The sequence below is a fragment of the Harpia harpyja genome, chromosome 16 (assembly GCF_026419915.1).
Source record: "Harpia harpyja isolate bHarHar1 chromosome 16, bHarHar1 primary haplotype, whole genome shotgun sequence".
Lineage (NCBI taxonomy): Eukaryota > Metazoa > Chordata > Aves > Accipitriformes > Accipitridae > Harpia > Harpia harpyja.
This window is the reverse complement of record NC_068955.1, coordinates 15,337,226-15,361,257: the sequence shown is the minus strand read 5'-3', so window position 1 is coordinate 15,361,257 and position 24,032 is coordinate 15,337,226. Positions and strand designations below refer to the sequence as shown.

Sequence of the window (24,032 nt, the reverse complement as noted above, 5' to 3'; positions counted from 1 at the left end):
AGCTGGCCTGGGGCAGGGGGCTGGAATTGGGCTCAGAGCCCTGTGACAGTGGTGAGAAGAGGGAGAAGTGGCTGGAGAGCTTGGCCTTAGAAGGGGAGTCTGCTGGACAAGGCAGGGGAGGACCGGGGGTGGGACTGGATCCGTGGGCACAAGAAAGGTATGCCTGCACCAGTGCTGTGGGCTGCCCCTCTGCTCTCAGCCTCTTCCATCTGCAAGAAAAAGGAAAGGGCTGGTGAGACTACAGAAACGTGGCTCTCCAGCTGCATGAGCAAGGAGACATGAGCTGGCAGCTGGCTTTGCCCACAGCAGCACTAGGAGACACCAGAGGCCCTGAAGACCTTGCACATAACCAGCCCAAATATCCAGCCATCCTGTTCTCCTGGGACAGGCATGAGCACACCATAAAGGCTCACCTGTACCTGCAGACTGCTCTGCCAGTCCTGGGGTGCCGGCTTGCTGGAGCGGTCGTCCCCTCCTGCTGATGGCACTAAGCAGAGTGACTACTGTGTCCTGCCAGGTTGCAGGGCTACAGACACCACATTCCCACCCTTCTCTTCACACGCTTCACTTTTACTCATCACCAAGTTTGGACAAGAGCCTGTGGGAACAGAACAACTCCATATGGACATGCACAAGTACTCACACGCAGGTGCTTTCGATATAAACACTGGCCTTGAAGAGAAACAAGGCATTTTAATGATTCCTTCTACTCCAGAGGGATACTCTTCGGTGTGAGCTGCTGGAGGGGTTTGCAACTCATTGCAAGCTGGAGCCAGGAAGAAGGACAGCGTTTCAAACTGAAAACACAAAGGGGTAAAGAGCAGCTGCAGGGAGAGGGCAAATAACAGAAAACCCCTCTAGATGAAGCCCCTTCTGACCACAGTAGCACCCGGGGGCTTCAGTCTGTAGCGATGGAGAGGCTGTGTTCATAGCCAGGGTTAGGATCGCTTGGTTCCCAGCTCAGCTACAGGCACACACCTCACACCTCGCAGGAGCTTTTCCCATTTCCACCCAGGACACTTGGACCAGAAGGTGCCTTGGACGCTACCACAGTGTGGCCCTTTCTCTGCAGTCTCAGCCTGAGTTGGCAGGCCCTCTGGAAAGCCAACATCTCTGCCCAACACTGGTCCATGCCCAGACCTTCAGCAGCTGATGTGTCCGGGAGGTGATCCCTCTGGCATTCCCACCGAGCCTGCCCCTGGATAGTATTACTGCAGTGACCTGACACCTGATCACAATCCTCTGTGTGTCTGCACATCCTCAAAGCCTGCTAAAGACCAGGACGTGACCCAGAACATGTCTGGAGAACAGGCTGAGACCTCTGTGTGCTCAAATGAGTATGGCTGCAACATGTCTCTGCTCTCAAAAGGTCTTTCAGGCTCTCTGTGCCAAAACAAAGCAGCAGCGACAATATTGTGTTAGTAGGAAAAAAAAAAAAGTGTCCATAGAGCCCAAGAAACAGAGTGATAAATCACAAAGCTCTTCTCTCCCCAAGGTCAGCAACTGCCTACAAACCAGTGGCCATGTAGGCAACGATTCTGCAGAAATTACCCGTTTCAAGCTCACTGGCTTTTTGCAAGTGCTGTGCACCTAGACACCACATTTTATAAAAAAGCTGGCAGCTGCGAAGACCCTTGGCAGCCTCACCTACCTGCACAACACAGAGCGAGCCATGGGAGAAGACAGCTGCAAGGAGATGGGCCTTTGGAAGGTCTTCTGGAGGTGCTTTGCAATCAGGCCTGGGAAGGAAGGACATGAGCTCAGACTAGGAGAGGGCTGAGCCAGGAAAACTCAACACCCAACCCCACCAAGCATCTTTCAAGAACATCCCTGATGCTGCTTAATTCGGGCAGTATCTGAGACATGAATTTTCCCCTGTGGAGCCAGACCTGAGTTTAGCACATGCACAAAAGTCAGGGGTGGTGTGGGTTGAGTGCAACCAAAGCAGAGAAACCTTCAGAGGAGGCCTTTGCAGATGTGAACATGTCTTCTGTCAGATCCAGAGTGACATTCTCCACCAGCTTTTTATAACACCAAGGCCAAGTGTTTTAATTGGGCTGTCTTAAGTGACACCCTTCGTGCCAAAATTCAGGCTCCTATGTCTAAACTGCTTTGATGTTTATGTAAGTTAAGAGGAAAATGCTCTCCATCCAGGGCAAACCCAGATGCCAACTGGGCAGAAGTCTCCACCTGAACCAGCCACCTCCTTCACAGGCAACGGGCTCTTCACTGGCTCTTCCAAGGGTGCAATTTTTCTTGTCCTAAGCAATGACTCAAAGTGCCCATTTCCCACAGAGGGCTTGTTGCCCCTAGATAAGTGGCTCAGACAGGGACATCTGCAATGTCCGTGTTTATGAGCAGGGTGATGAAACACTTGTTTGCAAACCTACCATCGTTCCTGACACTGCTGACAGGACTTAAAATAAGATATGGGTCAGGTTGTTTGCAGGTCAAGGCCTCATTTCAGCCCAGCTGAACTCCTATTCCTAATTGACTTTGTGTTTCTGCTCAAACTGAGCTGCAATAAATGCCCGCAGGGGTTTCATCACCTCTACATGAAGCTAGCAAGGCTGGTTGAGAAATTCCCATCTTGTTGATGTGCAACAAGTCATCACTGATGGGTACCCACTCACCCGTAATGCCGATCATCTTGGGGGGGCATTTTTTGGCCAGCAACATGAAAGCTATGAAGTTCTTGTGCTGCTTCTCCCCTGGCTTCTTCCTGCCGAGACTTGAAATATGGAGAAATGGGAGGTTTAGGTTTTTTAGGTCTGCCCACAAAGTTCAAATGGAAGGAGCCATTGGGGAGCATCTCCACGTACCTGTTATCAGTCCTGTTCCTTGCACTGGGCTGTTTGGGGCTGGAGGCTGCTACCCCCCCGAGGGAAACCCTCCTCCATTCCTGCCATGGAAGTGGAAGGTACACTGGGATGTAAAGTGGTCCTAAAAATACCTCCGTGTCACCAGATTGATTCAGAAGCAAAACAAGCCCAGTCTGGGGCAGGAAGATGTAAGAGCCCCAGCAGCAGTCGGGGCAGGGGAAAGTGGCAGGAAAAAGGGAGAAAAGGGTAGGAAAAATGGGATAGGGAAAGGAGTAAGGATAAGGGTAGGGATAAGGGCAGGGCTCCTTGCCTCTATCTGAGAAACTGAAAGTCACATCCACAGCAGACTTGGTCAGGACAGAGGAGGAAGCAATTACCCTGAAAGGCAGCAGCACACCATCCCACCGCCCCCCTCCTGCTCTCCTCTCCCCTGCCCCCTGCTCCCAGCTTCAACACAAAGCCCCCGTCCCCTCCCTCCCGTGTGCCCCCCCCCAGAGACCCCAGCACCCAGGCATGACCTCTCCCCTCCACCCCTTTCCCACCGGCACCTGGCGGGGGGGGTCTCCCAGCACCCCTTCCCAGCACCCCCCTTTCCCACTGGAGTTTCCCAGAGGCCACTTGGCCAACAGCAGCCATCCCTCCCGCCCCATGTCACGCAGGACCCTTCAGCAAATTTTCCCCCCGCCACCACAGTGCTTTACTGTAGGCAAGGGCAGGATGCCAGGGCCGGTGGGTGCTGGGGGGGCCAGAGGCTACCCCCCCATCTCCCCCAAGCAGCCCTCCCTGGAGAGCCGGCAGCAGGGCAGCATGCCAGGCAGCCTGGGAGAAGTAGTTTCGGGGCTGCCAGGCCCCCCTGAGGGTGAGTAGCACACAGCAGGGCTCCGGGTTGGGGAGGCTGGCTGCAGCCCACACCGCCTCACCTCCCTTCCTCTGCTCCTGCCGAGGGGTACCGGCTTTCCTCCCACCCACCTTGCAAACCCCAGCGTGGCCAGCAACCCTTGCACAGGGCCTCCCTCTGCCATCACGCACTGCCAGCCTTCCACGGCAAACCCCGGGCTTGCAGCATGTCCGGGCAGCTGCCGGGACCCCTGCTACTTTGCAAGAGCCTCAATCAAAAGCCAACCATCCTCTCGGTTTTGAGCCGGGAGGCATCCTCATATATTTCTGCCCCGCTCCCCGCAAACACAAAGGATAAAAATGTGCTTTAAAAGAAAAAGCTGCAAACCTGCATAAGACCCCACAAATCCAGGAGCTGGAGCTTTTAAAAAAGAGACCCATGCATGGCAAAGTACACGTTTTGCCCATAAAATTGCAAGACATAATGATGCTAGCTAACGAATATTTATAAAACAGGCACGCTTGCTCCTGGTGAGAAAAGCTTAGATACTCTCCAGCTCTCAAAAACTGTGAGACTAGCCAAAAAATCTGTGGCTGGAGGACAGCCAGCCCATACTCAGGCTGAACGATGACAGCCCATAATAATTTTTATCTCATGGCAGACGACTGGTGACAAGCACGTATAAGGCTCAGCCTTCTCCTGGTGCAGCTCTCCCGTTTGATTTCCTGAAGTGCAGGGACAAATATCATAAAAATCACTAAACAAGGGAATAATTTGCTTTGGGAGGGACTTCTAGGGGCCAGAAATCTTGGATCTGGATGTAAATAATTGAGATTATAAATCTTAATAGCAAACACCTCAATTTTCAGTACTTCCTGTCTCCTTTAACAGATTTCTGCCTGGCCCAAGTCCTGCTTTTCACCTTGCCACCAACGTGCAAATCTGCTAATTAAATGCAGGGGGACTGTCCCTTGTGTGAAGCAGAGAAACAAATCCCCCCACCCACCACCCGGGCACCCTGCACAGTGCAGACTGGCTTTGGATACTTGCTTTTGCCCCCTCTTAACCCACCAGCAAAATCCCCTTTGCCCCTGTGGTGCAGGATCAGGCAAGGGCTGGCTCCTGCCTCCTAGAAAAAGCCACCTGGACACCCCAGCACTGCCGCATGGCTCTGCAGCAATGGGAAGGGGCTTGCACCACAGCATCATAGCTTTTTCTCCCTCTCGCCTACATGCTCCATCTCCAGAAGAAGAAATCTTGGCTGGTGAGGCTCTAACGGGGGTCACAGACCAGAAGATAGAGAGAGCCAGTTCAGAGCACGTACCTGCCCTGCCCTCTAGATGCGGACGTGGGAATCCAGCACAGACACAAGCTGAGGAGGAGTTGGTTTCCCCCCTCCTTTAACTTCTCTTTTGTTGCATCTTCCACTGGGGAATCCTCCTGTTCTAGGCCCTCCCAAGTACACGAGGAGCACTGGACAGGCAGAAGATGCTCAGACATTTGGCCTCGGTGAATGAGGGACAACTAGCCTTGCCAAGGCCACAGGGAGGTGAAAAGGAGATGCTTGCATGCAAGACAATGTCCGCCTTCCTGTGAACAGGCTCCCAAGCAGGCCGTGTTCACTTTGGGTCAAATAAGCCACAAAACGAAGCCCAGCTCCACCAGCCCTGCTTCAAACAGCTGCCAGCAGATACTAAGAGGATCCTGCCAGAGGAGGAGAGCACTCAAAGCCTCGTTGTAAGAGCAAAAGCAGACTGAGAAGGAAAAGCAATGGTGGAGGAAGAAAGCAGCCTCGGCAGTACATTAAAAACTGGAGCTGGGTGGAGATCATCCCCACCCGCTCACCTTTCCCTCTTGAGCAAACAAATCAGTTTGCTGAGTATTACTGCACCAAGGCTCACCCCAGGCTGCCCAAAGCCAGCCCAGCTGGGCACTTGTTCCCAGGTTCCCTGGCTTCCCCCTAAAAGCACCATGGGCTTCCCTTGCCAGCTTTGCTCACCTGGGACTGCGCCAGCAGTTCAGGCTCTGAGTGGGGCCAAAGCTGGAGAGAGGAGCAGCAGGCATTGGTATTGGGGGTAATGTTTCTCAAGGAGGGGATGTCCCTGCACCTTCTCCAAGTGTGTCTGTTTTGGGACTAATATGTATGTGCTTTTATGCCCGGCCCATAAATTATGCAGTGAACCTCAAGGCCATGACTTCAAAAAAGAGGGCTGGAAAAAGCACACACACACACACATGCACAAATAAGAAATGCCTGTTCCCAACACCTCCAAAAGCTCTTCTGGGTCCTGCATGACCCTAAATCACCACAGAACATCACCAAAAACCAACCTGGTGATGGATTTGGGACCCCAAACCCAATTCAGAGATGTTCCCTTCTGCACAGCCCATTCCAGCCTGATTTAAGGCTGAGACTGAAGGTTGAGGCTTTAAAGCATCCCTTTACAAGTCTTTCTCAGGTGACTGATTTCCTCCTCCATCTCATTAGCGGCTGCCAGCAGATGCTGTTTCCCCAGCAGAAGCCACACTCCACTTGGTTACAGCTATCTCAAAACCACCCTGTCATTTCTTCCCTTCTCACGGCCATGGTGAAGCCTGGAGAATATTTATCAAGAAGCAGATGCAGTAGCTTTTTATGGTTAAGCTCAGGTCATTAATCTCTACCGAGAGTTTTCACAATCTTCCTCAGCTTCACTGTGTTTGTTTAACTCTCAGATGGTCGCTCCATGGAGCTCCGGGTAATTGCAGATTAACTGCTTTTCAATATTAATGGCTCTTCATTAATGCGCCAGGCTCCCTCCCCCGCCAGAGCCCAGGCGATAGCGATTAGCATTGTGCCCGCAGCTCCCCACGGTGCAAATTACTTCTGTCTTTTGGGCTGAAATTCCATCATATGAGCCCAGATCTTCTGTGCGCTATGGCTGCTTTTTAGCAGAAGTATTCTGGAGCAAGGGCGAGTCCCTCCTCCAGCCCAATGCAGTGAGCTTCCTCCTGCAGATGGTTCAGAGGAGCTGTTCTCAAGCCACCACAAAGTGCAGAGTACTCAAGGTTGGGTAGGGATGGTGGCAGCTCTCCAATGCCCTCATCCTTCTAGAAGTGATCTTTACTTACATAGCCCCCACCCCAAGGCCCCATGAAGCAGGGCAGGGCAGGACATCTGGCCACAAAAACCTCCCAGATTACATGAAACCTGCCCAGAAGTGAGGGCTGCAACCCAGCCTTCAACAGGGTAGTATGATCATGATATGCAAACAAGACCCTCAGGCCCTCCACCTTGGCAGCACCTCTAGGTGCTGGAGGTGCAAATCTTGCTGCGCTAGGACCATGCAGGGTGGATGGAGCTGACACTGTGCATCCTCATCTGCGTGGTCCACGGGGATGGTCACTGGTGAGTCCCATAACCTGAGTCACATCTTGGCGTGCACGAGTCAGCACGAGCTGGGAATAGGCTAAGAGTAAAGCCATGTGGACAACCAGTGGCTGATTTTGCTGTCTCATTTAGCCTCTAGCCAGGACACAGAGCATGCTTATCACAGAGGCACTAAAGAGCTAGTCCTGTATCTCCAACACCTTCCTCATCAGCCTGTCCTCTTTCTCTCTTCTCAAGCCTCTTAGGGTGCTTCAAGATCTTGGTCTTGTTTAAAAGCCTTCACAGGACACATAAAGCCTTCCCAAGAACTTGCCTCTTGTGGAGTTATTCACAACTAAAGAAACTGCCCACCCCAGGCTCCTGGCACATTAATCCTCTGCTTTAAAAATATCAATGGACTCGGTGTTTTTGCATGAGCTTGAAGCTCTGTGTATTTGTCCCCCCAGCCTGCGAGCAGCTGGGATGAGCCAGCTCCTGTGCCCATGCCATCCCCTCTAGTATTCTCCACATCCAGCCTTGCCCTGGGCTGCCGAGCTGCCCCGCTCTGGGCATTACACAGGGCATGAGCTGCACCAGCAGCCAGATCATCTCTTAGCCAAAAAGCGCTCCCATTCCCCTCTGCTGACACTGAGCAGGGACCAACATGTCTAGATGTTGCTGAGCAGAAGCCCCTCATCCCTCCACAAGCCCTCCATCCTTCCCCCTGGGTGGAGGAGGAGACTCCCCACTATCTGGGGGGCAGGGGCAGCTTGAGGTGGGACTTTAGCCCCAGGGCTTTGTCGACCACATCTGGGGGCTGCAGGCTGTGCCACTGGGTGAGGGGCCGGCGTGGGTTGGACAGCATGTCAGACCAGTGCCGCAGCTGGTTGCCTGTGGCTCGGCAGCCCAGGAAGAGTTTGCCGATGGGCTCGTTCTTGGTCACTTTGTCGTGATCCCAGACGGAGATGACCACGTCCACATTCTGGAAGGGGGAACAAAAGAAAGAGCGTCAGTGGGAGGGACTCACCGCAGCAGGGACCTGCTCAACCCTGGGTGCTGCAGGGGAACCCACCTTGATCTGATTGAAAGGCACCTCAAAAACAAACACCTCATTGAAGTAAGGTCTTAAGGTGTTTTTCTTCACACTTGTCATTTTCTTCTTCCATTTCCTCCTGTTCAGGATGAGATGCACCTTGACAAAAGGATCTGAGGAGAGAGAGGACACAGCTGGCACAAGTGACAATTTTTGACTGAGGAGCTCAACCACAAAACAGCTTCCCTGAGCCATTCCCAAGCAGAGCACACCATCCCACTTGTTACTCCTCGTGGGAGCATCCACCCCTCTTCCCTTTGCCAGCCACCTCAGAGCTCACCACCTCCTGCCACAAGCTCCCCGAACCATCCAGCCATGACATCTCCGGGTAGATACCTCCAGCTCTGCCCAAAGCTGAAGTATCTGTGCTGGGGAAGGCTGGGAGCTGGCCAAGGGCTGGGTATGTTGGTGGCAGCAGGAAGCAGGTCTCAGCACCGAGAGCTTTCAATGCTTTGCAGCTCTTGGTGGCATCATTAAGGCCTGGGCAGGAGTAGGGGGATCTGAGCACAGGCAGCCCCTGCTGACCTGAGAGCCCATGGGAGTTCATCCGCTTCAGTTTCTTGGCTTCCAGGATGAGCACAGTCAGCTTGCCGGTGCTGGGGACGTAGCGCAGCGAGAAGCAGATCTCGCCCAGCTGCTCTTCCTGATGGAGAGATGCCAGCGATAAGCACTGGGCAGAGGAGCCGGCTCACCTGGGGCTGGAGCACCAGGCTGGCCCCAGGTTTCCTGGGTCTCCCCCCTCCTCATGCTTGGCCCTAAGGGCCTGCTTCTTAGGGTGGTGGCAACCGAAGCAAAGGCACATCCCTCCTGGCAGAGTTTCCCACTCTCCAAGACCAACCTCCACTTTACCGGCCGCTGCCAGGTCGCTCCACTGCTCGATGACATGCTGCAGGCTGACACTGGCCAGGGGCAGCCGGACCTCGCCGATGATGTCGTGCTTGGCAAAGCGGTTGAAGTCATAGATCTGCATCACCAGCGTGGACTCAGGCACCTCCGCCTGGGGTACCTGCAGGGGAGGACCCGAAAGCCTGGGCTCACTCCTCGGTGGCAGCCCTGCCCCATGGGATGGGGCGGCGGATGCGACAACAAGTCTTTCTGACGCTGCCCCATCCTGGTTGCAAAGGCATCTCCCTGCCTGGAGATGCCTTTTCCCAGGGAACAGGGCCCATGCAATACTCCTGATGGGACCAAAAAAACATCATCAGATATAGTTCCTACCTGGAAAGTGAAGCTCTCATTGAAGACCGGGTTCAGGGTCTTGCGGTAAACCTTGGTCTCGTACCTCTTCTTTGTATCAGACGTTAGGTAGATGATCACATATGGATCGGATGTGCCTCCGCTGTCCATGGCCTTCAGCTTGGCTGCCTGCTTCACTCCGACTTTCAACTTAAAAGGAGTGATGCACAAGGTCACCAGGTGGAGGAGGATGGGGTCAGATGACTGGGGGCTCAGTGAGAAGCGAGTGCAGCAGGGAGGATGCCTCCACGCCATGCGGGCACGAGAGCCAGCAGGCTGCAGGCAGGTGGAGAGGTGCAAGAGGGTATGGTCCACCTCAGTGGGTAGCAAAGAGGGACCATGCAAGAGCAAAGCCTTCTTTCCCTGCTGGGACGCGGCCGCGAGCATCCCCACCTCCTGCGCACGGAAGTTGTACTCTAGGGAGTACTGCAGCTTTCCTCGCCCCATCTGCTCTGTGCCCCGCTCCAGGTCCTCCATCTCGGGCTGGACCTGTGGCAGAGTAGCACTACCCTCAGGACATGCTCCACCACATCCCCAGCCATGCCGTGCTCCCACCACCCCCAGGACCAGGCAGCATGGCAGCAAACTTCTCAGAGAGGAGGGAGGTGGTGGAGAGGGGAAAGCAAGACGCACGAGGCTGGCTGTGGTGGAGCTGCTGACGGCACACATGCTGACTCTCTCCTTCTTCTTGGGCTTCTTCTTGCCACAGCAGCACCTGACAATGCAGATGAGGAAGGGGAGGAGAAGAACTCCCACTGCCACAGCCACGGCGATGAGCACCCATTTGGGTACTGGTGCGATGTTCGGGGAGCAGAGATGAACAGAAGAGTTAAAACCAAGCAAAAACATATAGAGTGCATTTAAACCCCTTCCTGGTGCTTCAGCATTAAGAAGTTGTACTTTCAAAATTGCCCTTATAATCCCGGACAGGCCCCATGCAGGGAGGCTGAGGCTGGAGACTATTCCCCAAATGGGCAGCAAGGATGCCCTGCGCTCCTCAAGCAGCACGGTACCACTCTGCAGCATCCCCACCCTGATGGACCCCACTGGAAAAAGGGATTTTAGAGGGAGGGAGAAGTGGTTACACAGCCTCAGATTCCAGGAACCCCGCCAGATAACGCTGCCTGAGAGAGCAGGGCAAGCACCGCTGTACTCACATGGGATCCGGTTCAGCCAGCCGCCCAGGAAGCCTGGCCGAGCTGTGGTGAGGATGGTCACCGGGCTACTGGTGAACGGGGAGGCCATCACCATGCCTTTCCTGGCTGCCACTGCCACAGCTAAGCTGGGCTGACCTGGCAACACAAGCAAAATTAACAGGGTGGGGATTTCCTCTCCAGTAGCCCGTGTGCTGCCGGTGGCCCAGGGCTCTAATGAGAGCAAACAATTAAAACATAGAACCAGGCTTTTGGGGCTTGGCCACTTTGGCAAGGATGTGTGAAATGGAGTGGGAAGAGCTGTGGGCAGCCTACTCAGGGAGTAGCCTACAGCCTTCTCATTTATATCCTTGCAAACCTGCCTTCGGAATGGGGAGGGAGTGGGGTGTGGATTAGGGAGTTTTCCTTTGTTTGTGAGAAGAGGAATCACCTGGCTGTAGGGGAAAAAAAAACCCAAGAGCTGTTTTATGCTGGCTCCTGCCTGGCCAGGCAGCATGAGCTGAAGGGTTTGCTCAGCCCCAGGCAAGACCCACCATTAGCTAACACCCTTTTTTGGCTATTTTCCCCCTTCTCACAGGGCTGAAGAGCGGGAGGGTTTGCTCCTGGGCTTGCAGTGGGGCTGGTGCCTGTGTTGCAGGTGGCAGTGGTACCACCAGGCTGGGGTCACACAGGCTCGGAAAATTTGCGTAAGCCCAACCAGTGCACATGGCAATGCTGACGCAGCTTAAGGGAAGGCTTCAAATTTAAAGCAGAATGGTTTTTCACTACTGCCCTCCCCATAGCAAGGCTCTTATTCTAGCATGACTGCTTCCTTGTAGCCAAAACTTCCTTCTTGCCTCCTTTCAGGTGAGGAGCGGCAGCAGGAGCTGGGAGCTGTGCAGCGAGTGGGTCTGCAGCCATCATGGCACTGGTGGCACCTGGTCCCAGTGCCGTGACCAAGGCTGGCAGGTATGTGCCTGTTTGCCTTGGCTGCCCCAGCCGCCTGCCCCTTGTCCGAGCAGGTCCCTGCTCAAGCAGCCAACACCACCTTGCTCTGCCTGCACTCTGCCCACCCCGCAGGGCCATGGTTCCTTGCTCGGGGATCCTCCTGGGGAGAAATCACCTCTGCGCTTCCCTCCACTGCACCTGCAAAGCCAGCAAAAGCCTTTAATTTTTCCAACAGTGGGCTTTGCCGCACAGGGGCATAGGGCTGGAGGGACGTGGGAATTGTTGTCATCCCTGCAGCATCATTGCTGGTGCAGTGAGGTGCAGGTTAAGTGACTTGCCAGGTGACCGGGGCCACCTGGGATGTCTGTACCATTGGACACATGATCTCTGCTGGCAGCCTCACCACCAGCAGCTTTAATGATCATAGATTCATAGAATGGTTTGGGTTGGAAGGGACATTAAAGATCATCTCGTTCCAACCCCCCCTGCCATGGGCAGGGACACCTTCCACTAGACCAGGCTGCTCAAAGCCCCATCCAGCCTGGCCTCGAACACTGCCAGGGATGGGGCATCCACAACGTCTCTGGGCAACCTGTCCCAGTGCCTCCCCACCCTCACAGAAAAGAACTCCTTCCTTACATATAATCTAAATCTACTCTCTTTCAGTTTAAAGCCATTATCCTTTGTCCTATCCTATCGGTTTCTCCTGTCCCCACACACAGAAATCAGTGTCTGGTGACATGCCTGTGATATTTAGGAGGCACCGGACTGCGGCTTCGGGCTATGGCGGTGGGTGGACACAACAGCACAGGCAAGCAGGCACCCACCCAGCACAAAATTAGGTGTCTCAGCGCTTTTTCCCTGCCAGACCCACGCAGGCTGTGTCACGTTGGTCTGACATTGGCCCTGGTTTAAAATAAAAGCTCACCCCAGCCCCATGGGGTGACCTGAGTCGCTGTTTTGGGGATGAGGGGAACAGCCCTGCTGCAGTCTGGGAGAGGCAGCACAGCCTTGGTGGGCTTTGCAGGGAGCATCGAGCATCCCTGCTCCTGGAAAAGGGGCTGGGGGAGCCCTGCTTCTTGCTTCCACCCTGTGCTGACTGGGCTCCCGAAACCAGACTTACCGACGCGCCTCCTTCCCAGCCTCAGTCTCTCTTCCCTGCTGTGCGGGCTCCGGGTCCAGCTGCCACACGTGGCAGGGGCACGCTGCAGGGTGAGACAGGACCCTGCTGGACACGGAGCTGAGGGTGCAGCAGGGATGGTGGCTGCACAGCACAGCCGAAACAGGAAAGTCTGCTTTGCCAGCCCAGGAACCAGGCAGCCCCAGCAGCTCCGTCAGCCCCACCTCGCCACTGACCCAAGCGGTGCTCGTGCAGGTGAAAAGCCAGCGGGGAACTCCCTGCCAGACCAGGAAGCAAAACCTGCCCTCCTGCCTGCGAGAAGCCAGTGGGCATCGCTGCCTGGCTCTGTGCCCCCGCAAATTCACTTCTCCAAGTTATCCCTGCAGCGATGCTGGGCTGGACAGCGTGGCTGCAGGCACTTAGTGCGAGGGGACAGATGCTTGCAAGGGGACGGGTGCACGGCTGCATCCATCCCTGGTGAGCCCTGCACTTGGGGAGCCCAGCTTGTTGGCCCAGAGGGGCGTACCGTGGTTTATTGCACCATGCGAGGGCCCGGGAAGTGCGTGCGGCAATGGGGATGAACGGGGATGCTCCGCTCCAAAGCGGCAGGGAGGACAGGCAGGGCGAGGGGATATTGCTTGGGTGGTTCCATCCCTCAGTGTCAACGGGAGCAGCACCAGGCACACAGCCAGGAGCGATTTCACCGGCATCCCTGTCGCATTAAATTTATGCTTGCACACTTCTTCTCTTGCTGCCAATTCAGCAAGTCAGCCCAAAACGTGCCTGGTTACTGTGGAAATTTGGGGCGGTGCCGGAAGCAGGGAGCGGTACCGCCGGTGCCCGACGGCTGACACAGACATGGGGGGAGAGGCCGCGGAAACCAGACCCGTCCCAGCTCTGCCTGGCCACCCTGGCTCACCGGTCCTGCCAGATTTTCACATGGCCACTGAGGCGTTGCTACACCGAGCATCTGGCCACAGGAGAGGTACTGGGGCTGCCCCTCGGCCACCCGAAACATGGCCCCACTCACAAGCACCCTGCACTCCTGCCGCCCAGAGAAGCACCATCTCCAGGAACAGGAGGTGCTGTGGGAATGGTGCTGCAGGAAACCTCTAGAGGGGGGAAACATAGATGCCAAACACTTTTTGCTCTAAGCTGGCAGTCCCGGAGGATGCACAGGAGAAATGCATAAGGGGCACAGGGGAAAGGGAACATGCCCAATAAAATCAGTCAGGAAAAGGGGGGCTGCATATGCATGCTGAAAGCTGAGCATATCAGTAGCCTTTTCGACAGGCTGTTTGCTAGAGACAAGCATCTTAGAGAAGCCAAGCTGCACAGGACCCCAGCTGCAGCCCACACTTTGGAAGGAGATTTGGTGATGCTGGTAATAATCTGGTGCCGCTCGGGGGGACAGCTGCTTGGCCTTAATGCAAGTGAGTTTGGTCTCCTTGGGCAGGAGCCAGGCTGGGGGAGGCTGCTGCTCTGGGCCATCTTCCAGCGGCGGGGCAGGGACATGCCCTGGCTGGGCAAGGGAAAAGCTGCAGGATGGCAGCCGCTCCTCTGTGTCAGCCCCCCACCCCCAATCTCACTCTTGGGCAGAAAGAGGATGTTGAAATACCCCAGCAGCATGAGCCTTGCAGGGCTGGGTGCTGCACAGCCCACCTGAAAAAGCAAGATCCCAGCCCCAAAATCACCCCTGCTCAGGGTGGTGTGTAAGAGGCAGCTTTCAGAAAAGAAGGGAAAAGGGACCCAAAAACGTGACAGTAAAATTGCAAATGTGGTGAGCCCCTGCTGCACCCTGCCACCCTCTGCACCAGCCTTTCTCCCTGGCCCAGCTCCCTGCATCTGCCTGGACATGCTGCAAGCTGCTCTTGAACAGGTACCCCTATATTTTCGGTCAAAACCACAACCATTATGCATTCAAGGGCTGGGAAATGAGAGGTCTGGAGGCACACTATAAATACCCTGGCTACAAAAATAGACATCGCTGCAGCACTTGAGGGCAGCGAGCAGCGACTGAGCACAAGCTCCAAGAGAGCCCAAAAAGCAGGACCAGGGTTGAGCCCCTTCCCCAGAGCGTGGCCGTGGCCATGGCTAAGGCCAGGCCTGGGTGACCGTGAGCCGCCTGTGCTGTGCCGGCTGGGAAATGCAGTCTGGCCCGGGCACGTCGCCAACCCACGCAGCTGCCTACAAATCCCAGCACGCCGGGGAGCGGAGCTGCACCCCATCCTGGCTCCTGTCTGCTTCCTGCCAGCACGGGGAGGGGGAAATATAAACAGCAGCATCTTGGGCAAAGTTTCGATGCTGCTGCTGGACAGGCTGCGCCGGGGAGCAGAGGCAGCACTCACGGTGAGTTTGGGCTTTGGTCTCTAGCAAAATCCTGGCTGTGTGCAGTGGGGGTAATATCTGCTCCATGTTGCACAGCTGTAGGATGAGTTACGGGGACCAGCAAGCATCTGCCTGAAACGCTTTCCTATGAGTCTGACATTGTGTGCATGGGGGGTGCTCGCAGCAGAGATGTGTGCGTGTGCATATATGCATATCTGTATCTAAACAATACTGCAGTTATTAGAGGCAGGTAGATGGAAAGGAGAAGTCAGGCTTGGTTTGCAGCACTTGGAAGAATAGAGCAGAAATTAGAGGTGGTGTTCTCCCTCCAGGAAGGGCTGCTCAGCTCCCTTGCCTCCTCTCATTTAACTTTCACTTGCAGAAAAGTACTTGGCTGAAATTCTATCAGAGGAAAGCTTCTCCCTGCTCAGCTGGGCTGGAGGTTGCCACCCTCTTCCCTGCTCTCTGGGAAGAGACTCCTTTCCAGCATGGGGTATGGGTAGAGGAAGCAGAGGGATGTTCAGCATCTCCTGGCTTTCCAGGCACACAGCAGCTGGGGAAAGCAGCCCTGCCAGCATGGCTTTCCACCCCGAGGGCAGTCAGGGAGTGCATATGCAAGCATCGAACCCCACATGGCAGGGCTCTGGCTGTCAGGGCTGGCATCAGCCAAGTGCATTTCCTACCAGCCCAGGCAACGCTTTGCAGTCCCTGAATAATAAAAATTAATTACAAGAAAATTGGGGCAAAAGAAAGGTCCCCCTGGAGACCCCGACTTGCCCTTTATACTGCATGCTGACTTTGGTCTATGCTTACACCACCCCCCAACCCAGTAATCAGGTAGGGCATGAACTGATAAATGAGGTTTTAATGCCCTTGCCATGCCCAGCACATCTGTGTAGAGCAGTCATTGGTGCCTCAGCTCTCCAGAGAAACCCCGCAGCATACTTGTAGGAGCTGCTGGGTAGAAATAACCCCCATGGAATCCCCCTTGGCGGGAATGGGAACTGTTCCCATCCCACAGGCTGAATCCTGAAGGTCCACTTCTGACACTGACTGGTGCATAGAAGTGAAGCGTATAGCATGGTGGTTACAGAAACCACAGGACCTGGGTGCACAAATATAAATGAGATTTATGATTCAGCTGCTAGGCACAGGCAGACCATGTAACACGCCCCCCCCCCCCCCCCCCCAAGACTTTCATCTGCCAGACCTGGGTTAGCACAGCCTGCACCTAGACCTTCAGCATAGGGGCTGGCTGGCTCACAGCACTGTGGAGGGGCAGACCAGTCCCATCAGGGGGATCCCATCCTGCACCCAAGCCCTCACCACACATCTCTTACTCAGGCCTTTTACAGCTGCAAATGAGCTGCTCATGCAGTCAGCTTGCTTATTTGTGGATACAAATTCACCATTCAAGCAAAAGTAGCAAGAAAGGCAATAAGGCACTAGAAGCCTACCCATAACACCTGACGTATTTTGGCTTTTAAAGACAGATTTATTTTTCTGGGAAAAGAGCTCTCCAACTGCTTTCAACAGTTCTCCCCAGAGAAAAATACTCTTGGGGGGAAGCAGTGATCTGTGGTTGAAAACCCACTTTTCCATCATATTTAATTGGAACTATTAGACCAGGTTTTCTAAAAGCAGAGCTGTTGTCAGCAGAAGCTGGTTCATTTGGGCTGCTCCACTTGGTGGGCAGGATGTCCCCCATCTCTTTTCCACTCTTTCCCCCTCTAGATCGGCTATATTATAAAGTATCAGTTTAATTGTATATTTTCTCTTTGAAGCTGAAAGTTGAAGATGGCGGAGCCTGAAAGCACAGTCATAAACACCAATGTGAAACAGGTAAAATGTTCATTACAAAACGTGCATCCTATTATTTCTAAAGCAAGTTTTGAAATGCCACCACAGGAGAGGACACACCACAAATCAGAGCTGTGGTGGCCTGAATTGCTTCTGCCTAGGTTTCAGCAGAAGTGGCCTGTCCCAGGGCTGCTGGACACTGGTACCAGTGAGGTCTGTGTGATTTCCACATGGGAAGAGGTTGCAGGGCTGAACGTCCACTTGCATGGACAGGACAGGTGCATTCACTCACACTTAAATTTTGGAGCTGCCAGGGAGAAAGCAGCAGCTTCCATTCATACGTAGAGTCTTTATTAGACTCCCCAGAACAGACACAAATGAAGAATAAAACCACCAGTATGTGCGGAGAAACCCAGCAGTGCCCAGCTCAGCACAAACAGATTACTACGGCTGTGCTGTGCCCACAAACAGCAAAATTATGAAGCAATCCCCTCTGGTGTGAGCTGTCCTCAGAGCATATGGCACTTACCAGACAGGTTAGGGTTTCACAACTGCCTGCCCCATCCTTGGTGGCCTGAAGATGAAGACTGTGCTTGGTACCTCTTCTCCAAAGGTCCTCTGGCATCAGGAACTGTGACGCATGGGTGATGCCTCCAACACCCAACCCCACCACCCGGGTCAGTAGACCCCCATGTCCCCCTGCTCACCCCCCTCCCCAAGCTCCTGCTTTGCTGTCCCCCAACCCCTCTTACTTCCTTGTCCTGCAGAAAGACCCCAGCAAGGCACTGGTCATTGCAGTGACCACCAGAGCCATCTTCAACCTGGAGGAGGAGCACAAGCTCTACCTGGAGAAGGGCAAGGAGGAATACATAAGGCACCAGCAGGCCAACCAGGACAAGCCCCTGCCACCAGGCACGGCCTTTGCCTTCATCCAGGTGAGGCCCACACTTGGCCAGGGGCACATGCAGACACTCACAGGATGGGGTGAAACTTCAGCTTTTCCAGCTTTAGGTCTCAACTCCCATCACGTGGTGCAGATATGCCTGGCCTGGCTTCTTGGCCTCATTGCAGGGCATCGAGATCTGTGCTCCTCACCAGTCCCACATGTCCACCTCCCCCTTGGTGGGGTATCCTGCTCCCTGCCCTCTTGGCAGTGGCTTTTGCAGGATGGTTGCTTGCTCTGGCTCTCCATAACATGCTAGCCTTGCCATAGCTGACAGATGCAGCACAAATGACAAACCTTAACTGCAAAAGACACCTGGCAAAGCCATTGCAGTCATGCCCCTCCAAAAGAGTCTCCTCTTCTCCTGGCAGGCAGTGCAGTATGTGAATGAGAAGATCCTGGAGAGCACCCCAGCAGAGAAGGACCTCTTTGACATCCTGGTGCTCTCCAACAACAGCCCAGAGAGCGGTGTGCGCATCATCAACAGCACCAAACACTACGGTAAGGGGAACCCATCCCAGGGGGTGCACACTTTACCCTGGGAGACTGTGAAGCAGATAAGGCACCACAGTGGAGCATCACTGGCAAATACAGACCCAGGGGATAGAAGGGGAAGGGGTTATTTTGGAAACAAGCCCAAATCCTGCCAGCCCCATGCAGCTTGCCCAGTATGCTGGAGCACACCCAGGGTACAGGTTCCTTGGCAGAGCCCAGCTCCCTTTGCATCAGAGGGTCTGGCAGCATTTTGCACAGCCTGGGCATCCTCGGGCAACTACTAAAGAAACAGAGTTCTTAATAAATAAATAAATCCCAGAGGGCTTTCAGGAAGGCTCATTTAAGGGTGGTATGAAGGGAATATTTAACTGCACTCTGCAGTTTTGTAGGAACAACAGGGCAAGAAGATGCAGCAAGAACATAGGTGGGTTCCCCACACAGCACTGGGAAATTAATTGCCCTGAGCTCTGCAGCAAAGCATGCCGAGACCCAGGGAGTGAAGGGGGGTGCTGCGAGGAGGATGTTGCCCCATAACAGACTTTGCTCACATCCCTTGACCCAAAGGCCTGGAGATCTCCAAGTTCTGCTTCGTCAGCGACGAGGACTCCACACAGTACCTCAAGTCCCACGGGGTCAAGCTCTTCCTCTCAGCTGACAGGACAGATGTCTGCAATGCCCTCCGGAGAGGTGAGTTCTCCCCTCCATCTCACATCCACAAACCCACCACACTTTTCCCAAGCAGCTCAGTACCAAGAGGCAGTGCCAGAGCCCATGCACTCACAGGTGAATGGCAAGGGAGTGAATGGCACATTGATTGCCAGTACAGTCCTGAACAGTTCAATCTCCTCTTCTGTCCCCACGAGTAGCCTGCAAACACACCAGGGTTTCTCAGATGCCTTCACAAGTCACTGAGTGCTTTATGCATAATTCTGGCTGTACTTCTACCATGGGCTGGTCATTCCCTGCCTGACATTTAAGCCTTTCTAACCAAAGATGCTGCCCATGGCTGCTCCCTGGATCAATGAGAGAGCACTGACGATTCCCAGGGCTTTGTGAGGATGCTATAGAAATTTGCTTTCTTGGTACATGCAGAGTTACTATGTGCTCAGTGATAGGTGTAAGCACATGCTTGACCTGGATTGGAGGGAGTGCAGTCTGCCCAACAGCTTTAATGGGGTTAATCACCTCCTTATTAATTTGCGCCAGTATGAGCACATCAGCTGGCCAAGGCCCTTCAAGCTCAGGAGCAAGCCATCTGCAGCCTAGGCTTTCCTTTGCTACGCAGCACATTCCTGGAGCCTTCTTGAAGGGCATCATTGCTCTGACAAGCGTCTCTCATCCAGGGGCCTGGGTCCACAGACGAGGGCGGGCAGGGAGCAACTTGTAGGAAGAGACCTGTAATTAAGCCAATTACCCCAATCAAGCGGAGATGCCAGTCCCTATTACTCACAGCACGGAGTGCTAAAACTGGGCGTTATAGCCAGGCTTGGCAGGGTGAGCGAGCACCAGGAGGAGGGCTGCTCATGCCTACACAACCACCCATCACCTCTTAGCAGACCTCGGTATCTCTCCAGACATCAGTCTCTGATCAGCAGCGCTTTCTTGTCCAGTCCCATTGGGGGATAACACAGCCCTAGAAAGGTGCTGACCCCCACAGAAAGCCCCCTGACTTGGAGACCCCGACACCGCAGTGTGGGACAGGGCACGGGGAGGAGCTGGCCATGCACGAGATGCCCCCAGGAGGGTTTGTCCCTTCTGAGCCTCACCTCGTTCTGTCTCGCAGGGGTCTCCGCAGCACTCATCTTCCAGCAGGAGGTGCAGGCACCCAGCACCCCACTCCGCGTAGTGTTCGACGGGGATGCTGTGCTCTTCTCTGATGAGACGGACAAGGTCTTCCGGGAGCAGGGGCTGGAGGGCGCAATGCAGTATGAGAGGGCGATGGAGGCCGTGCCCATGGGAGAGGTGAGCAAGCCACCTCACTTTTCATGGGCACCCACAAGCTCTGCACCTACCATGAGCATCTCTCCCTCTAGGGCTTTTCCACAAGTAGCCAAAAAAGCTCAAATCCTTAAAGGTTCCCTTTGCATCCACCACTCAGTCCCTGGTGTGGGCCTGATCTGGCGTCCCACTGGAGATGGATCTGGCCTGTCTCCTATAAGTGAGCATCAGCTCCCAAATATCCAGGGTTGTGGTTACCCCCAACATCACCTTTTGCAGGCTGGGACCTCTTGCTGTGCAAATCCCTGCAGGACTCAGACCCAGAGGCACTGCTCACTGGAATGTACCTTCCTGGTCATTTTGGGATTAGGATGAGCACCACAATGCTCATCTTCCTCCCAGGCACCCCAGTGCACAGCACCAGCCCCAGCATTGCCCAATCCTGCACCCCACAGGTGTCCCTGTGCTCTGCAGATCCCTGAGAAACCCTGAAAGAGGAACAAGTGGCTTGTACAAGCAGAGTAGATGTCTTTATTTCCCACCCGCTCCCAAGTGTCTTGCTGTGCTTTCAGGGTCCCCTGAAGGCTTTTGCCATGCACCTTGGGAAGATACGCAAGAAGTTCAGCCAGGAAAAATCCCCTATCCGCACCTACCTGGTGACTGCCCGCAGCGGCCGGGACATGGGCATCCGAGCCATCAAGACGCTCCGAGAATGGGGTCTGGCCATCGACGAGGCTTTCTTCATGGACGGGGCTCCAAAGGGCCCCATCCTCGCCCAGATCCAGCCCCACATTTTCTTTGACGATGGGCTTCATAACATCCAGGGTGCTCAAAATGTGGGTGTACCCTCTGCCTGGGTGCCCTCCTGCTGCTGATGGGCTGCAGGCCAGCAGTCCTCTCTCCCAGCAGCACAGGGGACTGGGCCAGTTGAAGGCAAACCTTCTGGTGGAAAGGGAAGGATTTCCTAACCTGCAGCAAACAAACCTCAGGAAAAGGGGGTGAGAGCATTGCATGAGGGCACGGACTACCAGGCAAGACTTGATGCTCATTTCTGCTCCTGATACAAGGTCCTTTAGGTCTTAGGATAAAGCCAAAAGATGCAACTGCTTCAGCAAGGAAGGACACCTTTGCTGTGACACTGAGGACTAACACCTACCTGCCCTGTAGGACCTGGGGACTTTTCTGCAAAGAAATAAATTACACTATTGCCCCACACATGAGCTAAAGGAAGCATGAAACAAAGCACTAAAAATGCTAGCTTTGGCTGTGCTCAGACAGGCTCCAAGATTTATTCCCAGGACCTCTGCCCAAAGGAAGCCCTCAAGACCCTGCCTCACCAGACACACTCAGCTTGGTTTCCTGAGGAGGCTGATGTGCCAGCAAGTCCTTCAGGCAGCTCCAGCCAAACTCAGCAGAGGAAAAAAGATTTCAAAGCTGTAAAGGACCTACAAACTTTTTAGAAATGGGTGACAAGGTTGAAGAAAGAAAGCCCAAGCTATTCCCCCTTATAGAAGAGATTATAGCACAAATCACCTTTCCTTAGGCATGCAGGCTGCTCACAGAGTGCCCTTAGGAGACTCAGACTTATAGGACACTCAGCTTCTGGAGCTGCAGGAGATGGAACAGGGACAAGGCTGCAACCCAGCTCTGAAGTCCGGCCAGAAGACAGAGCTGCCACATAGCTCCAACGTCCCACCAGGAGAGGGCACCGGAGCTGGGCTGCCTACAGCACAACCCATCAAGGGGCCAGGACTGCAGGCCAGCACCACAGAGGCCAGGGCAGGACTGTGTGCCCAGACCTGAGCTTAAATGGGTCTCCAGGGCCATGGGTGGGGGTCCCAGGTGTGGCTGCTTAGGGCAGATGGGGTCCAAGGGTGTGCTCAGGACCCTGCCTGGCACCAAGCCACCTCCCTGTGCAGGGCTGCCTCTCCTCTGGCAATTTGGGCTCTGCTCCTAATTCTCCTGAAGAGCAAGCAGCCCCCCAAGATTCATTTGCAGGTTTCTTTCCCCAGGGCTGGATGGGAGCATTTGCCACTAGAGGCCACTGTGCCACCTGGGGACACGGCACCCCAAATCTCTGGGAGCTCCCCAGAACAGCCTCATAAAAAAATACAAACTGGCTGCTCAGGGCAGTGCCTGCTGGGTGGTAGCAGGAATATGGACAGAGGAGATAAAGATGACAGTGGCTTAGTTTTTTTAATCTCAGTGTAATCAGAAAGTAATTTTTTTTAAAGTCTTCACAAGCATTGCTCTCACCAATGATTTTTTCTCCCCAATAAATAAATAAATGAGCATCCCCGTGTGAGTGCTTGTCCCTCATGCCTGTGCTCAGCAGTGTGGGAGGAGGGCTGGGATAATTCAGTGCTCCTTTACGGACATTCAGTTCTTTTATCCAGTCTTATACACATGCATCAAGATGGGTTAAATATACAAGAAACCATCTGTGGGCTTTGGATTAGGCCCCTGAACATGCAAGAAGTTGCATCTGTGTCCCCAAGCCTGCTCTCGCTACCCCGGGCTTGGGGGCTCTGCGCATCTCACCCTAGCAAGAGGAGCTGCTGGCCGCACTGTGCCACCAGCACAGGTCCTGTCCCTGCCACCGTGGCCATCATGTGGGTCCAAACTCGAGGCTGCCAGGGCAGGGCAGGGATGCCCATGTGCAGGGCTGTGGTAGGAAGCCACCTCCAAAGACGCAAAGCCCAGTAGGGTCTTGGCACCAGCAGTCTGGCCTCTGGCCCTTTTGCTCAGTCCAGATGCTGAAATTAGATGTTTCGAGGTACCAACATCAACAACGTCAGCTACTCATCATCTGCTAATAACGCTAAGCACCCCTCAGCCTTGATCGCTGAGCAAACATTAATTACGGGATGCACAAAACATGCCTGGTAAGCAGGTACAGATGTTCATCACACTTTTATGCAGGTCAGATACCACCAGGCTCAGTGCGGGGATCCAAGCACCCATCTCCAGCCCTGCTCACCATGCATGGGCAGATGCTTCGGTGGCCACTGGTGGTGGGGACATGGACCCAGTGGTGGTAGTGATGGTGGACCTGGACATCCTCTGCCGCTCCAACCCATCGCTTTTGCTAATGCCTGGATGGCGCCAGCAGGAGCTTGGTCAATGCCTCGGGCGAGGGGGAATTAGCTGAGTCAAGGGTGGTGCGGACAGGCCCACATGAGCCGTCGCAGGGCACGAGCTGCTGAGGCAGGGGGAAGGCGCCGCGTGCCTTCCTCCAGCACTGTCAGCACAGTGGGGGATGACAGGGCAAAACATGCCCAAAATGGGAAAAAAGGAAGGAAACTCAGGGTTTGTGGGGTTGCATCCTATGGGGCCAAGGGCAGCTGCTTCAGGCCATGGCTTAAACGTATAGCATCAAAACTGCCCTTTATTTTCCTACTCCAAAGATGTGGCATCAAAACCTGCCCTTTTCTGCCCTGTTCTGAAGATGGAGCATCAAAACCACCCTCTGGCAAGGAATACTGCCACTTCCACCCCCTGCTGCAAGGGCAAACTTGTTGTTTCTGTCTTAGAGGCATCTGTAATAAGTTCATTAATGATGTGGATACTCCTCAGGTCTTGGCTTTTTGAGGCATTTTAATCTCCCTCCTTCAAGGGGTTGCTGGTGCCCAGGGGTCTCCTGCTGCTGTTACAGCCCAAAGGGGGTTTAGCTGCTGGGGCTGGTCATGGGATGCTTCTCTGATATCCATCTCAGATTTTGCAGGCCAGGGCAAGGCAAGAGCAGGTCACACTGCCATGCCACCCACAGGGACAGGCTCCCTTTGAGCACTGCTGAGTTTCACACCTTTCCACTCCAGGAAAAAAAATGAATGGGTGCAAAGGGGGCTCTGAGGACCTCCACTTGATTCTGACCATTGCTTTCCAGCAACCCCATGCTGTCCCAGCCAAAGCTGCCTGGTGTCGGGGTCCCCCCTGGTGCTGACCCACCACTGCTTGGGACAATCCCAGGACACCCTCCCGGTGCAGGG

At 54.4% G+C, this 24,032-nt stretch overlaps 2 protein-coding genes across 3 annotated transcripts; one reads left to right on the top strand and one right to left on the bottom strand.

The window, feature by feature from the left end:
• Window positions 1–7,476: 7,476 nt before the first annotated feature.
• On the bottom strand, window positions 7,477–12,637 carry SYT8 (synaptotagmin 8). The gene is made up of 9 exons (XM_052811351.1): window positions 12,543–12,637; window positions 10,496–10,630; window positions 9,972–10,129; window positions 9,732–9,827; window positions 9,321–9,488; window positions 8,941–9,108; window positions 8,628–8,745; window positions 8,082–8,215; window positions 7,477–7,991 (listed from the first exon to the last, which is right to left on the bottom strand). The coding sequence occupies exons 2-9, from the start codon at window positions 10,587–10,589 to the stop codon at window positions 7,758–7,760; spliced, it is 1,170 nt and encodes a 389-aa protein (XP_052667311.1). The 5' UTR covers window positions 10,590–10,630; window positions 12,543–12,637; the 3' UTR covers window positions 7,477–7,757.
• Window positions 12,638–14,575: 1,938 nt separating this feature from the next.
• Window positions 14,576–22,348, top strand: LOC128152973 (cytosolic 5'-nucleotidase 1A-like). Of its 2 annotated transcripts, XM_052811765.1 has the most exons (7): window positions 14,576–14,888; window positions 16,652–16,709; window positions 17,435–17,602; window positions 17,982–18,111; window positions 18,670–18,792; window positions 19,889–20,067; window positions 20,616–22,348. In XM_052811765.1, exons 2-7 carry the CDS (start codon window positions 16,665–16,667, stop codon window positions 20,916–20,918), a joined length of 948 nt encoding a protein of 315 aa, XP_052667725.1. In that variant the 5' UTR covers window positions 14,576–14,888; window positions 16,652–16,664; the 3' UTR covers window positions 20,919–22,348. The 2 variants fall into 2 exon arrangements, with proteins under 2 accessions (XP_052667725.1, XP_052667726.1); XM_052811766.1 differs by lacking the exons at window positions 14,576–14,888; window positions 16,652–16,709 and adding an exon at window positions 17,135–17,344.
• Window positions 22,349–24,032: the final 1,684 nt, after the last annotated feature.